Source organism: Drosophila suzukii, chromosome 2L (genome assembly GCF_043229965.1).
Source record: "Drosophila suzukii chromosome 2L, CBGP_Dsuzu_IsoJpt1.0, whole genome shotgun sequence".
Lineage (NCBI taxonomy): Eukaryota > Metazoa > Arthropoda > Insecta > Diptera > Drosophilidae > Drosophila > Drosophila suzukii.
The window spans coordinates 13,584,607-13,601,145 of NC_092080.1; the positions used below are offsets into that span (position 1 = coordinate 13,584,607).

The 16,539-nt window shown below is 39.5% G+C and overlaps 2 protein-coding genes across 3 annotated transcripts in view; both read right to left on the reverse strand.

Moving 5' to 3' along the window:
* LOC108019120 (uncharacterized) overlaps window positions 1-16,539 on the reverse strand; it is a 129,989-nt gene that overhangs the window by 19,007 nt on the left and 94,443 nt on the right. Inside the window, exon 12 of the mRNA XM_017086852.4 lies at window positions 10,747-10,967. Within this exon, the coding sequence (XP_016942341.3) occupies window positions 10,747-10,967 (221 nt within the window). The remainder of the gene's footprint in view (window positions 1-10,746; window positions 10,968-16,539) is intronic.
* On the reverse strand, window positions 3,885-7,485 carry Ptp36E (protein tyrosine phosphatase 36E). Of its 2 annotated transcripts, none has more exons than XM_070996284.1 (2): window positions 7,270-7,485; window positions 3,885-7,051 (listed from the first exon to the last, which is right to left on the reverse strand). In XM_070996284.1, exon 2 carries the CDS (start codon window positions 6,986-6,988, stop codon window positions 4,940-4,942), a length of 2,049 nt encoding a protein of 682 aa, XP_070852385.1. In that variant the 5' UTR covers window positions 6,989-7,051; window positions 7,270-7,485; the 3' UTR covers window positions 3,885-4,939. The 2 variants fall into 2 exon arrangements, with proteins under 2 accessions (XP_070852385.1, XP_016942362.1); XM_017086873.4 differs by having other exon boundaries at window positions 3,885-7,054.

The window sequence follows — 16,539 nt, forward strand, 5'->3', positions numbered from 1 at the left end:
TATAAAATGAGTGTCAAATGATTTTTAAATACGTTTGACGTAATTGTTTTGCCCAGTTGAAAAACCTTAAGCCCTGATTTATTAATGAAGAAAATTGTCTGTGGTTTTTAGCTGTTAAATATAAATGCCAGTTCATTTAAATATTGTGATTTCATAATCTAGTTAATTTCCACAAAGCATTTTCGGTTGTATTTTTTGTTTAGGAAAAAGTGACTTAAAATTGGATATATATTTTTGCACTTAGCTTTCATTTCCCTTTTTTCTTTTCGTGTTTAATTTCCTTGGATCCTTAAAAAATATATATTTGTTTTGTGATCCCCAAAAGAGCGCCATTCCTCGTTAAATGCTTGGTATAATGTTTGGAAAAATGCACTCTATTTGTTCCGCCGTCTATTCCCCAAAGTTGCTGGCAATTTCCGCAGGAGCCACTTTGAGTTCACCCCTCACACGGCAATTGCAGATTGCATTATTGGCCATTGTTTGAGGCGTTTCTACCCGGATCTCGGGGCTCGTTGTTCGGCTAATTCAATTACGTCTACGTGTGTTTGCTTTGCTTCCCCCACCTGGAGTGCAATTGCAGTGATGCCCATTACACACCTGTATGCACACACTTCACGGCACTCAGTCACGCATGCGACCGCCATGCCAACGAAACGAGTTTATAATAAGAATAATAATAATAATATGTTGGCAGCATAATGCAAAAACATTTTGCCATTTATTTACGCCAGGCAAAAAGGGAGTAGAAGCCGGAGAAAAGCCGGCCCACGGGTCGTGTACGTAATGGAAATGAGTGAAAAAGTGTTGGCCCTTGCCCTTTTCCATATGCATACAGGGAATGTGGGATAAAAGGAGTGGGCCTTTTACACACGTTCCACGTGCTCGGAGTGAAAATGAGTGGCACTAATTTGAAGCGACATGAAATTAAATTTAAATAATTAAACAAATGCCTTTTGTGCTTCTACTTATGGCCTGGGGCTTCCTTCTTCATCGCTCCGACCCGTTTTCAATTAATTTCAAATAGGAGCCCAGCTCTAGGCGGTTTTTATGAATCGAAAAAAGTCATTAAATGGCCTGGGGAAAAAATGAACATATTGTATGTGCAACGAATCCTTTTAAATACAGAGAATTTCAAATTAAAATTGAAATTTTATGTTTTCAAGCTTTAAAACAAATTTTATAAAGGCTAATAATGGAAGAACTTAGTGTGTTGCAAATTTTAATGAAACTAGCAGACTAATAATTTATAAGCAGTTGGTGATTTTTAAAAAAGCTAGAATATATTAGTTTTTATTTATAATAGATAAAAAAAATTCAAAATATTTATTAAAAAGAAGATTTATGAGTCAATGTGTCAAATAGCACTGTAAACCACGATTACTTATAAAATCTGTTTCCCAGTTAAATTTCTTAGGTATTAAAAACCAAATTATAAATGCACAGCCCTCGAGCCAAATCGGCGCACTTCATTTAAATTTAACAAATAATCCAACACTTGTGGGTTAAACCTGAAAACAATTATGCGAATAATAAAGCACTTGTGTGCGATTGTTTTTCCCTTCGGGGCCTAGCATACTTTTCAGCGTGACAATTTGTAGTTAAAATAAAAGCACACAAATGCGTGTTTGCTTAATGCGCTGTTCGCTGTTCAATATTTAAATAGCCCAGGAATTCCCTTGTTAATGAAAAATGTCGAATCAAAACCAATAATTCAATGCGTAGACCACAAGACAATGGCCAATGGGAAGTGCAGTATTGTGCATGTCAGGCTATAGATTTAATTAATGTTAACACGACGACTTTGACAGGCGCACAATTCAAATAGTTGGGGCCGCACACAGATACTCACACGGATACAAGTGCACGCATACACAACCACAGTGCAGTAAGGTCCTGCTGATGACTGACAAATTGAAATGGTCGCTCCTGGCCGCCTAAGTGACTGACTTTGACTCGGAATATAAAGCTATATGCATGCCTATAGCCAGCAAGTGTGTATGTGTTGCATTTGCTTAATGTCCATTGTCCTGCACACACACACACAGACTCACACTCACTCACACACACTCACAAAGGCACAGGAGCTTGTCATGTCTGGACTTTGCAGCTGCCATTTGGTTTGTTGGCACTCAAGTTGACTGGCCGGGTTTATTGTAAACATGTGTGCTAACAACTCAGGATGTTTAGGACAATAACACACACTCGCACACCCGCTGGCATCCATTAAAACTGTGATTTACTGTGGCCAAGTTAAAGAGTGACCAACCAGAAAACCTCATCAATGGTATCTATGCGCACCCAGTTAGCTGTTAACATTTCTCCAACTCAAAAACTAATCAATCAACTTGGAAAACTGTTAACTCTTGCACACTTGACAAAAAATTGTACTGCAAACCTATCTAAAAATTACCAGTAATTTTGTCTTTAATAAAAATCGGAGTGTAATATAATAATATCTTCTTTTTTTATTAAGGAATAATAATATATTTGCCAAAAACACACTCCCAAATATTTTTTTTATAATATCCAACTTGTTTTCCACTGTAGAGGTCAGTTATCCCCATAAAGCTTCCACCAACTTCCCTCTATAAAAGTTCCAATTTTGCCAATCCACTTTGATTCACTTTCATAACTTTATGTGCGCGCCATAAATTTTCGGGCAGAGCCCCTAAATTAATTGCCACTGACTTTTTAATTAACTAAAACTAAATTCCCTCCCCTTCCCGACCATGCCTGCAATTTGTTTGGCCACGCGCTGGTCTTTGTATTAATAGCTCGTAAAGATAAATTTCCAAAAACCTAATTGGTTTATTTGTCTGGCATAAAATTTGGCCCCAGCCATGGCAGAAATTTCCGCGCTGCATGAGTGCCGCTATTTAATCGCTGAAAACAATGCCAAAAATCCATTGAGAATAAAGAACAATCGTATAAATAAAATGGAAAACTTTCTGCCAGTCAGGTTGATTTTTGTTTTTGCCTTAAATCGCTCGGTTTCGATTTTTACACAATTTTTCAATTTCATATTGCGGACTTTTCTCGATTTCCAGATTTTCCGCTGATGTCATTGCGCGCCACGAAGTTTTACTATTATTGCCGTTGGTTTTATTGCCGACTAAAGCAAAGTGTGTTGTCATTTATCGATTTTATAGCGACCGCACACGGGTCCCCTGCTCCCCTAACCCCTTACTTCATCGCTTACCCAACGTGTTTCGTGCCTTATCGACTGGCCGTATCTATATGGACAACGCCTCTGTTTGATTTGCACGCATTAAACTGTAATCTGGTCAAGGTTTATATGGATTGTTGTTTTAGTTCTCCCTGCGGGATTGCTAAATGTTTTGTTTATATCCATTTGCCAATTCATCTGGAACCACTCTGCCCTGAAATGATCTCAGTCTCGAAGCGAAAGGCCAATATTTTGATTGATATTCCGATTTTATGACTCAGTTGAGGAATGCACAAATGTGAATGGGCAAGATCATCTGTGTTTTTGTTTGTTTGCCTTTACTTTAAAAATGTGGAGCACAAGTAGGTATATTGAAAAATATTTGAGTAAATTAAAATTCAATTTACCAAGACAAAAGTGTGTTTGAAAATATTTCAATGAAATACAATTTTGAAAAATTTAATCAAATAAATTGAAAATATGATTTCAAAATTTTCAGGATTTTTAAATGTTTTTTTACAAATAATTTTCCTAAAATAAAATAATGTTTATTTAAGAAAATATTTGAACTAAAATAAGTAAAATTTGTTTAAGGAATTATTAGGTAAAATATAAGGCAACCAGAAACTTTTAATTTTTATAAGTCTTCTTCTGTAGGTTTTTAAAATTAATTATCTGAAACCCGCAACTTCCCCCATTATAAATAAAAACACACACATTTGAAGTTCGATTCGTTTCATTTTTTATGGCTTCACTTTCGTTTCGTTAGCCTAGTCCAATAAGATTTTTGTGCTAAATGTTTACACATGTAGATTGGTTTTTACAAAGGATAAAATGGACATACGCACATTTATACACCATTTAAAAAATAAGTTAATTAGAGTTACAACAATATATGTAGGTAGGTTTGTGTGTCGAATGCATAAATGCGAAAATACAGGAAAATCATGATGCAATCATATAACTATGTATTTTTGTTTGAGTGTTACGTGTGTTTTGTGTGTTCTATAAATAAACAATATATATAAAGTTTGTTTACTTCAACACCTCGAAGTTGCCCCTTTCGTTTGGTTCAATAAATATTTTTTCTTTAACATGAATAAAAAATAAAGTTCTGTCAACAGTAGTGGAAAAAACGTTGCGATTTTCCATTTACAACAGTACATAACATTTATATATATTTTTTTTTATGTATAAATAGATTCATAGTAGGTATATCGTATGTAGTTAGATATATATCAACAATTGCCCAGGTAGCAAGTTTTAGGAGTAAACGTAATAATAACTACAGATATAAATATACATTTTAATGGTAATAGTTCTCTGTCCGTATCGTTTCATTACTTCACTCTATACCCATAATCCCCATCACACTTTTCATATCCTCCTGTTTATAACAACAACAACTAGGGTTACAAATGGCACATACATTTCAGATCAAAAAGCTTATATAAGTAGTATATAGTAGTATCATTGTTTTATGCTCGAAAAACAATTAAAAAGTATCTCTTCGATGGCGTGAAATTTCATTTCGACGCTTGTAACAAATAATTTCTTCTTCTCTGGCTCTTCTTTGTGGACAACAAAAATACTCAGTATTATTGCTTTAAGGCGGTGCCCGGAATTACAAAAAAAAGAAATCCAGGCATCATCAAATGTGGACCACAAGTATTTCGGATCATTGTTAACCATTGTTAAAGCACGACTCCAGAAAAAGTACCAAAAAAACAAATGAATTTCCAAACAATTCCAAATAGTTCCAACGCACTCGTCTCACTCCTTCTTGTTGAGGAAGTGGAGGACGTAGTGCAGTACCAGGTCGTAGCAGTACTTGTACTCGGTCATATTCTCCACTAGTTGAGGACGATGTCGTCGCACAGTCTTCACCGCCTGGAAGACATCGACCTCGCCGTGCTGGATGACCTGCTCGATGCACGCATTCGCGGCACAGTAAACACCGGCACGACTGCGACCATCGGGCGAGACAACGCACACAGGACCGTAGTCGACCTTATTGCGCCAGATCTCGACCATGTTCATCAGATAGACCAGCGAGTTCGTCGAGCTGGGCACCTTGTGGCCCATGGGCCAGCAGGTCAGCTGGAATAGTTGGACGGTTCGGGTCGGGGCCTTGACCCCGGCCATCATTTCGGTTAGGGAGACGATCTTCTTGTTGATCTTGAACTCCCACTGCTTGATGTTCGTATAGCTCTTGGACATCACATAGTGCACGGAGAACACCGGTCCGTACTTCTCCATCTTTGATTTATTGGGCCAGAAGGAGGGGTATTGTTGCGATTGCGAGGGCGGTTGGCATAGGACCACTACGGCCGAGCACTCCTGATCGTAGACCAGGGACCAAAACTCACCCAGAGTGTGCTTCATGGGCCATTCCGTTACAATATACTCCCTGGGCTTGGTATAGCCATCCACAAACACGGAGTTTATGTAGTCGGTGAAGGCGTTACCCTGAAAGGAGGTCAGATAGGGCCTGAAATTATCCGGGGGTACGCAGAGGACATCCCTGTTCTTCTCTCTGTTATCCGCTCTATGACCGCCCGCGCAATCGCCGATGGTGAATCGTGGGGTTTGCTTACATATCTGATCGTATTCCGACTGATACTCGTTCATTTTGGTTCCCGAATTCCTCCTGGCCTTGGCCTTCAAGCGATCCGATAGCTCCGATACGGGAAACCAGGTCTTGCCGCATATAATATGTTCCTCCAGGGTATCGTATATAAACTTGTACTGCTCGACATTCTCCACTAGGCCCTTGCGGGACTGCCTTAGCTTCTTGAGGTAGCCAAAGACATTGAAGCACTCCTCCTCCTCGGCGAGCTCCAAATTGGCATCTATGGACATATAGACACCCGATCTGCCGCCGCCATCGCTGCAGTGCACCAGGATAGGACCCCGCATATCATCCTCGTCCTTGATGATATTGCCCACCACCAGGCGCACCCTCCTCCGGAACTCCAGCAGGGCATTGGAGAAGGGACACGAGTGGGAGTACCATTCGGTGTAGTGAAACTGTAGGATCAACCGCTCGTCCGTGACCTCCTGCTTTTCGTTCATCTTGTAGAGCCTGAAGGTCCTTATGTGGAAGTTGGCCAGCTGCTCTTCCCTCACAATATTTATGAAGATATCACCGTACTGTTCGTGAACCTCCATATTGGGTGGCCAGTACTGATGGCACATGACCTTGGCGAAGTCGAAGGTTTTCGTCAGCATTACAATGGCACTGATGTTCTCCTGCCAGACCATGCGCCAATAGGCCTGGACCGTCTCCTCGACGGGTCCCTGGGTCACGATATAGGCATTCGGCTTGAGCAGACTGTCCACATACGAGGCATTCACATAGTCCGAGTCCTGCAGACCACCCACCTTCTCGAGGACCACGCGGTTATAGTCATAGGGAATGCACTTGGGATTCTGATTCTTCTCCAGGTTGTTCTTCTTCAACGCATGCCGACAGGTGTTGCTCTCCACCTTGGCCGCCGTTTGGAACTCCAGTTTGTACAGTACCGGGAACTTCCTGCGCAGGTCGCAGAGTTTCAGAAAATGTCGAATATCTATGGGTCCATTGGGTATCGTCTTCGACAGAGAGTTATTCTCATCGCGCGCCTCCAGCTTTATCCTTTCGAACGATAGCAATCCGCTGTTGAGCATACTCAGCTTGATGGTGTTCGGTATGGAGACGATGGCTCGGCTTTTCCGCTGCTGCTTTTCCACATCGTCGTATCGGGCGGATGACCTCGACCTGTGTTTTCCAGCCTTACCACCACTCCCCGCCCCACTACCGCCACCCGTGGCCGCCGTCATTTCTCCTCCTGGTGCTGCTGGTGATTTTTCCTCGTTTTCCGCTGCTTCTGGCTTTCCCACAAGCTGCTGCGTTGTCATCATCAAAATCACGATGCCAGAAAGTGTTGTCGTCGTTGGGTGTTTTTTTCGATTCGTATAGAGGAGGAAGTAGTCGATTAGTCCACTTGCCTCTGCATTTTCAGCGATTTTTCTCTATTTTTTTTTTCTCTTTGGGTTAGTACATATTGCATTCCAGAAAGATGGGCGGGTTAGTACTCGAATTTGTTAGCTAATTTGTTCACCTTTTTGTGGCTTTATGTGCGTTGCGTTGCGCGTTTGGTTCTTTATAAAAAGAATTTCGTGTATATTTTGTGTATATTCGTATTTTCTTGCTTTTCCTTCCTCCGTCTCGTTCCCTCGATTCCATTCACTTCACACAAAAAACGCGACGAGTCGATTTTCAGCAGCTGCCTCCTCGTTGTTGGGGCGAAAATCGTTCGGCGACTGAAACCGCGGCGCCCCAAAGAGCCGATTCGCATCGAAAACTAGCCTTTTCCTACCACACAAACCGAGGAAAATTCGTGGCGAGAGCGGGAAATGGCAGCGAGAGAGCCGCCGAGCGGGAAAATCCCGAGCGGAGAGCCCGTTTTCACCATGGCCCATGTGACTGGCGCCACTTGATGGGCGCAACGGCGGTGGGGCGGGTATTTTTAGACAGCGCGGGCGGACAGCGCTAAGTGGCCACCGTGGGTTAAACGTTCCCCAACGATATTATCTTTATAATATACATAATTTTCCAATTTTTTTTTAAAGATAAACGATTTTATGAAATTGTTAGATGAAGAAATACTCTACTTTTAGATAGGTGTTGAATAATTTAGGCTTCCTATACATTATTTTAACTTCCAATAGGCCTTGTAGAATGAATGAATAATGAATGAAAAGATAGTTTTTTTAATGGGACTATATTTGCAATAATGAAATCTATTAATGTCCCTATTTTTGGATAGATTTTTGAATCATTTAGGATTTCTATACATTGTTTTAACTTCCAATAGGCCTTGTAAAATTAATGTAATACCGAAAAATCAAAATTCTGCTGAATTTTTGGATAGATATTTGATCATTCTTAAATTCTATATGATTATAACATTACATAGGATAGAATAGATTTTTCTCTTTTCTAATTTACCTAATATTATTAAAATATGATACTTTTTCGCCAACTTCCCTCACTGTGCAATTCACCTTATAGTATGAATGAAAATTTCGATTTTCCCATTGCCTGCTCATTTCAGCTTTGTCTGAAATTTTCCATTTGCCAACACCATGGCAAGTTTTTCTCTCCCTCTGGCTATTTCCCGCTTTTCCTTACTCTCGCCGAACATTTCTCTTGGCGCCTGCGCCCTGAGTTAGTTTTTCACTTTTCATTTTCGTATTTTGTTCGTTGTCTATTGTTTTGAGATGTGTAATTGAAAATTCCGCAGGTTAAATGAGGAAGTGACGCTTGTTTTTTTTCTGGCATTTTGTTTTCCATATTTAATTGGCAGGGCGCTGGTCGTTTGGAAAATGGAAAGCAAACACGCAGAAATATATCATTTTTATGCATAAATAATTCGAGAATATATACCGTCGTCAGTAATTTACATTTCCTGTTCGCAGGCAGCCAGCTGTGATGGTTTGTTGATATTTTCGCTGCCATTGTTATTATTGCTAGACTTTCGGTTTGTTTGGGTGCACATTTGTGCACATTTTATTTCCGCATGCACACTTTGTCTGTCCCGGCGAACCACTGTAAATAGCATTTGGCACTAGCCCACGGAAAAAGAGGAAGCGGAGGCCCGTCAAGAGTAGCCATCAAGAACAAACAGTCCCAACAAATTGCCATTTCGCTGTAATCGTGTTTGAACCTCATCATTGGGGTTCGAGGTGCTCGGGAAAAATTCGAATTTCAAAATAATTACATGCGAATCCGACACGAGTGCAGAGCATCTCGAAATAAACACAAGTAAAAATGCGAAAATGCAAGGGATATATATATTTAAATGGCTGCCTGTGTGCACTGACTGACTGAAGAAGGCAAAATTTGATTAAAATTTGATTGTCATCTGGCCTTGATGCTTGACAGCATTAAGTTTGATGACCTCACGCTGATTGAGAGCCCAGAAGCGCAGATGGAATTTCAAGTTCAGATGGCTTTTGATTGGAAAATGCATTGGGAAAATTTTTTGAAATATTAAATGGGGTCGGGCTGTATTTCATGGACTGATTCATAATCGTAACGATTTCGAAATGCATGAGTAATTTCTAAGAATTTAATGAGATCATAGAATGAATTCTTATATTTTTTTTTTTTAAAAGGTTTCAGTCATTGAGTGATCCAGGTTTTGGTTTTGGGGGATGTACAAACAAATGTTGTGTAGAAATAAAAAATTTGGAATAAAATACATATTATATTTGTAGTACCCCATATATATTTTTTTTGTTTTTACTAGTAAACCCTTAGTGGGTAGGGATCCTTCCCCCATAAGCCCCGTGAATCCGCGCATTGTATCCATATATGTATTAGTTTGTTGGTAAATATAATAAGTTCTCTACACATTTCAACACTTAAGAGTTCACTGATTTTCTAGGAGATTCTCCTTAACCAAGCGTGAACACACCGCCAGCTGTTCCCATCTTTCGCGCATTATTTAGTAAGCTTATTTGCATATTCTAATTAGCATCTAACCATGAAATCGATGCCCCAAATCTCAGGTTCTGTTAAGCGGAAATCCATAATAGATTCAAGTGTTGCAGCAGCCACCACCGCTTATGGCCCATTAAGGCTCAAAGCCGGCCACAGGAATCGGAGTCGGATCACTTCTGTGGGTGAGTCCGTTGGCCTAATTTAATATATATGATCCGGCCTCACGGTTGCTCGGGTCACACGAAAATCCCGCAGCAAAGCCGCTTGGTAATTGTAAACTGTAGTAGGCACCTAATTTGCGAACTGTTGAGCCATTAGAGGGCACAAGGTGCCAGCAGCTTCTTCCTCCCATCCAGGCCCCCAAAGTCTCCCAATAAACCCACGAAGCGAGGGCACTTAAGTACACAACTACCCTCACTCAACCTTTGAACGAGTTCCCTTCATACACTGAGAAGAACTAGTTCTAAAGCAGAATGTTTCTTGTTTTAAGGAAGACTATAATGATTGTGATGTAAATATTTAAAGGTATTTCATAACTAGGGGACGAATTTTATGTGAAATCGTCTTTTGCATAAAACCATAATTGGATAAAATGTAAAAATAATATTTTTAAGTAGGAGATGGGTTTTTATATACCTATATAGTTATATATCTAGAGATTATAGCATTTAAACTATTTTACAAAATGGTGGGTTGCACACATTTAAGTATTCCAAATCTTTGTGTGGGTTACTTCTGACAACTAAAATAGCGTTCTAAATTAAGAAAACTATTTTTTTATTTTTCTCAGTGCATATATTCCCCGCCCATTGTCCCGTTGCACATGTTTATGGCTAAGCCAACAAAGCGTTGACTGCGGTTGACCCCAGTAACTCGAACAATGAAGTTGGTGGAGGGGCAGAGACAGGAAAAAGAGGGACACGAGCGGAAAGGACGCCTCATCAGCGACCAAATCCCCATGTAAGCTCCTCAAAGGACAGCAACCCACGGTTGAGGTCCAGGGACTGGGACCGAGGACCAACGACCAAGGACCGTTCAACTAATTAGCATTAAATCAGCTGTAACAGCAGAAAGTGGGAGCAGGACTTACCTTGCCAAATATGGTGAGGCCGCCGTGTTTCATGTTGAAGGTCGGCGCGTCCGCATAACTCGAGTCCGCCCAAGGGGTGTGGCAGGTTGAGGTCAGCGTCATATAACGCACCCCAATGGCGTACAGGGTGCGCAGTACCGCCAAGGAGCCGCCCAGTGAGTGACCGCCCTCCACGCCGGTCAGGGAGCACAATTGCTGATTCTTGTGGGCATCAATAATGTCTGCAAAGGGATTAGAAAATATAAATGTAGATAAGTAAGATTGGTAAAGGTATATGGATTATTGTATAAGATTTAGTAAGGATTTTTTAGAACACTTATTTAGGTTTAAAAATATGGCCCAAATATTTGATTAAGTTTTTCTCAGTGACTAAATTAATTTTATGAAAGCCTATACATGGATGCCGCACAAATCGGGTCTTAAAATCACTTTTTAATGTAAGTTTGGGTGTCTAAAAGTATGCAACAATATTTTTAAGTTAGAAGTACAATGAATTCATTCAGGAAGGCAAAGATCCTTTGTTCACTGCGTACTTTTAGTTATACTTCTAAGTTTATTTGTGGTGTTTTAGACACCTAAAAGGGCATTTGAGTTAATTTGTGTCTCTATGTGTACATAACTCTTTAAAATAAATCCAGTAAGCTAATCCTGTTGTAACTCTTGAACTCATGAACAGGCAAAATTCTACCAAAAATATATTAAGGATCAAACTTTTTATTTAAAGTTAATAATTGAGTTCATTACGTACAAATAAACTCATACTTGAAAATTAAGTGAAAATAAAAAATACTTTTGTATTTTCAAGTCCTTTGTAATTTTCCCTTTTCTGCAACCTAAACAGATGTGTGGCTGAAATGTTTCTGGGGTTTTGTGGTCGGGCGCAACTTAAACTTCAAACTTGGTTTGGCATTGTTTTTTTGGCCATGAGTAACATTTGTTGTTCTGTGGCCTGTCATTTGCTCGGCTGCACCCATTGAGCACTCAGTGCACTGTGGTTGGTCCTGGATTCTGAGTTCTGGGTCCTGGGTCCTGGGACTAAGACCTCCGCCCTCCAGCCCACCAAACTGTCAGTTATCCCTGGCCAACAAAACATTTCGCTGGGCCATGCAATATTCACGCTTGTCTTGGTCCAGCCAGCTTTGATCTGTTTCTTGACATTTTATTTTGCTGCCAACGAGTACTTGTCAAAATACTGGTTCTCTGTTCATTCATTTATTACCATTGTTTTAAGTCGGCCAAGCTTGAGCCATGCTTGCCCAAAGTTGTTGGCCAAGTTTACACTGAGTGCCAGTAAGTACATATTTTCTGGAGTGGCGTGAAGTGGAGTTTTGCCAAAGACTTGACTCAATGGTCAGTGGTCAAGTTTTAATGATTTAAAATAACAATTTTGACTGGCAAATTTGTGAAGAGCTTCAAGGGCTTAAAAGTATTGGTTATCGACTTAAACCCTTCCAAGAGGTTGGGTTCAAAAGGCTTTAAATGCTTTTCTCAACGAAATATTTGTTTTTAAACTTTTGAAAAGGCTATGCAATTTATTAGGTACAAAATAATTATTACACATATATTGATTGCTTCAGGTTGCTTGTTATTTCGAAATTGGATTTTCTTCAGAAGAAAATGTGACTTTGATCGATATGGTAAACATTTTCATTCTAATGGATTTGTCAATCAATAAACAGCCCTTTCGATTTATCTGCAACTAATTGGGGAAACATGTTACCCACACCTTTACCATTTGGACCCTGAAATTTGTGTTTCCCAGCTATTCAAATCAACCATTTTGTGTGCCCAATTTTGATAACATTTCGAATATATCGCCCACATTCGCAAGTACAGAAAAGGCAAACGGAAAGCGGGTTAATAAATTTGGCCACATACCGAAGGCCAAAAGGCATTATTTGCCTTTGTCAGGGGTAGGGAAAATGGCAGCAGGAAAAGGACTCAAGACACACAGGACCGGTGAAGTTTTCATGGCTATAAGCAAATAAGCTGTGCAAAATCAAAGGCAACGGCAGGTGAAAGGAAATGGGAATTGTTCTCGATGCTGTTTTCTATAGCGTGCACTGAAAAAAATTATTGTTCTTAGTTTTCAGAAAAAATAACAACGTTTTCAACCTTTTCCAATGAAAAAAAGTATAGTTTAACAGGTAAAATTTTATTTACTTTAGATTTAGAGTTACTTTACCAAGTGGACTGCATAATAAAAATAAGATCCTATACTGAAAACCTTATGTAAATACAAATTTGCCTATAAAAACAAGGAGCCCTTGCTCAATCCATTTTTCTGTGTGCTTTTCCTCGACTTTTCCCTTCTATTTTCCTTAACCCCCTCTTTGTATTGTTGGCGAAGACCGAAATACCTGCCACAAGAACCTGGTCGATGTCGGAAACGTCGTAAAACCCTAAAATATGGAGCAAATAAACAAATGTACCAGGGCCAATACCAAAACCAATACTGGCGAATCCTTCTCAGGACGAAGAGGCACTAAAATGCGCCACGTGAGCTGAAGTTCAATTTTGTAGCCAGGACTTTGACTCGGTTCCTTGGGGCTGCATGTAATTGTCTGTGACTGGGAATGCTGCCGGTACTGAAACTGAAACTGTGACTGCTACTGTTTTCGATTTCTGGTGACCAGGGCCGTAATGTATAATAGATGGCCCCCGTATCGGATGCGAATTGAGGCACTGACCGTGGGCACTCGCTCGCACGGGAAATGCTCCAATACATTTCAAAATGAAAATCCCAACCAAATGCCACTTGACGCAATAAACCAAAAGCAATGGCAGCAGCAGCTCCAGAAAAGGGGAACAACAAATGCTGGGAAAGGGAGCCTGTGGAAATATAGATACCCTAAAGGATCCACATAAAATATTTGAAGCTTAGATTTCATATTTTCATTATTGGATTTTCTTGAATTTTTGTGAAAAACTGTATTCTTTTTAAAAATGCGAGTATTATCTTAGAGAACTCAGAACTTTTTACTGATTTTAAATATGATACTTTGCCTCCATCTATCCCAATTAAAAATGTTTTTCTCTTCATTTTTCCCCAGCCCTTTCTAGGGAATATACCCTATTGTATCCAGAAAGCATAAGAGTGCCCAAGTTGATGCCAAATGCTCCATTCGGTTCTTATTTTCCTTTCTTCTTCTGCTGCAGAATGCAATTTTCTCAATATCCCTTTCTCGAGCTGCTGCCCCTGCTGTTCGGATTGTGGTGCTGGAGCTCTGTAAATTGAAGTTTACACTTTGAAGGTGAAAATTGAAAACGGCAAATAAAAACGATTCGCACATGGGGAGAGGAACCAAATGTAAAGTAGCTGGCTGCTGGCAGGTGACAGTCGAGAAGGACGCCGCAACAAGGATATACAGGGATATATATATCCTGAGCGTTATTTCTATGTGGCTGTTGTGTTTATGCAACGCTCATTTGTTTTGTTGGAAAAGAGACAGAGCCCGGCACAAAAAACTTTAAGTGCACTTAACAAAATATAATCACTAGTAAGAGAAATTGTGATTTTATTAAAATCAAAACAAATTAAAACAATGTACATTTTTGTTAAAAACTTGGTTGCAATACCCCAGTTAAAATATATCAATAGCAACCTGAGTTAATTTATTTAAAATGGTTTACAAACTCGAACAAGGTATTTAAAGATTATTTATTATACTCCTTTTACTAGCAAATGTTAATAAATATAAAAAAGTTTTAGAGTGGGTTATGTCAATATAAAATCTATAAATATTTTCAACCATTTAATGCCAATTTAAATGTTGAAACTTAAACCCAAAAATTCGTTAAAATTCATTGCGGTAAACTTCTTTGGCTTAGGACACCTTCATAATTTTGAATACCTTATAATACCTTTTATAATTTCATTTAAATAGATTTTTTTCTAGTGCAGCATTCCGGTTTTGATCTGGACTTCAGCTTGCACTCGTACACGGACTTGGACTTGGATTTGGTTTCGCATTCCGGGGCGGACTGAGTGACGTGGCCCGTCACTCGACGCGTTGTGTTTCGGTTCGTTAGGTTTGCATTTTTTACAATCACTTTGGCAGTAGTTCCTCCAGAACGGGGCCTGAAGGGAACCGAATGGAAGGAAAGGGACAGGTCCTGGAGTGCTGGAGTCCTGGGGATCGGAATGGGCATCGGGTGTGGGAACAGCACGCCCTGCTGCACTTGCTCAATAGTCACTTGGATTCGCATTTTATTTACACGACATGTGAGCGAGAGCGGACAACAATTTCGACAGAATTTATTTGCAGTAGTTAAAATAAAATGCTCGGTTTTATTTTATGCAGCGGCAGCTGGGATTTCACAAAAAGCTAAGGGCCGCAGTGGAGGCGAGTTGGTTTATTTTGATTCCCTTTTTATTTTGGTACTTTGCAGTGTGTGCCAAGGTAGGTCAGTTTTTGTTGCTCTGCGGGGCTTCGGTTTGATTTCTGCGTTTGGGCCTTTGATTCGCAGCTTGTTTACAGCCAGCTCAAAGTGGGATTTCGTTTGATTATATGGAAATGAAGCGGGGATTTGCCCGGCAAGTAATTGGGAATTTTTTTCCGGTAGAAATCCGTTTGCATATATTAATCGGCGTATCGTAGTTGGTTAAAAATTATGGTCTTTCCCGAATTTAATGCGTTTAAAGGGATTTTATTTGGCTATGTATTTCGTATTTCGAGTCCATATGAAATCCAATATGGCAAAAACAACAAGCTATTTTTGAAATATGGTCAATAAAATCTGAAAAAAAAGTTTGGCTTTCTACAGAGGAAATTGTAAAGGATTTAAAATGAATCTCAAATGAATATCATCTAGTTGTTCAAAATTAACAAATTTACTTACTTCAGAAACACAGATATGATAGCAATTTCCAAGCGGCTCAAAACAATTCCGTTTATATTTTTTATTATGTCTTTCTTTTCCCATTATTTTTCCTCCCGATCCTTTCTCCGATTTTAATCAAATTTATTGCTCAATTTGCCACTTCACTCGCTTCACCCAATCCAATTTTCTTAGCACAAAAAAAATACCGCATCAATTAAAAGAAAAATGTTTTTGCTGACTCGGACAGACAGAGATGAAAGAAAAAACGGGGTACATCAAGAAGATTGGCAAATTGCTCGGTTTCCGTTTGATTTTCACATTGCTGTCCATATATGCTCCGGTTCACAGTTTTCCTTGGCTATTCACCTGCCAAAAATATGCATGGGCTTCTGAAAAATAAAAACATCCTTGATCCATTCCTCAACCATCGAGTGCAGGCGATTGAACAGTAATATTTCTTTGCTAAAAGTTTTCCTGTTTCATATTTCTTGTTATTTTGCGGATGATTTTTCTCAGTCATGATTTATTGACATTTCCATTTACGGCTACATAAATGTTTCAACGCAAATGCCGGAAGCGATTTGTTGGTTTTTCCCACATTTTTTCCTCATCCATTTTCCGATTGTGTGTGTTTGTGTGTGTGTGTGTACAGCTGCAGTCTCAGCTGCAGCACTAAAATATTGCCAAGACCCGAAGAACCGAGTGAGTGCAAATCAAAATGCAAAACGGAAAACCAACAAGGAAACTCAAATGCTGGCCGGGGAGTCGGAGCATAAGTCAAAAGTTGCTATGTACTTGCAGTGCTGCTCTGTTGCTTTCAACTGCGCTCTCTGCTGTTTTCGTACACTTCAATTAAAATTTGAGAAAAGTAAGGAAAAAAAAAATATTTGTCGTTTATGAATAAAGGAGGTATTAATATCCCAAGCAAAAAACATTTTTTTAAAGACATTTTAAACTAGTACAGGGATA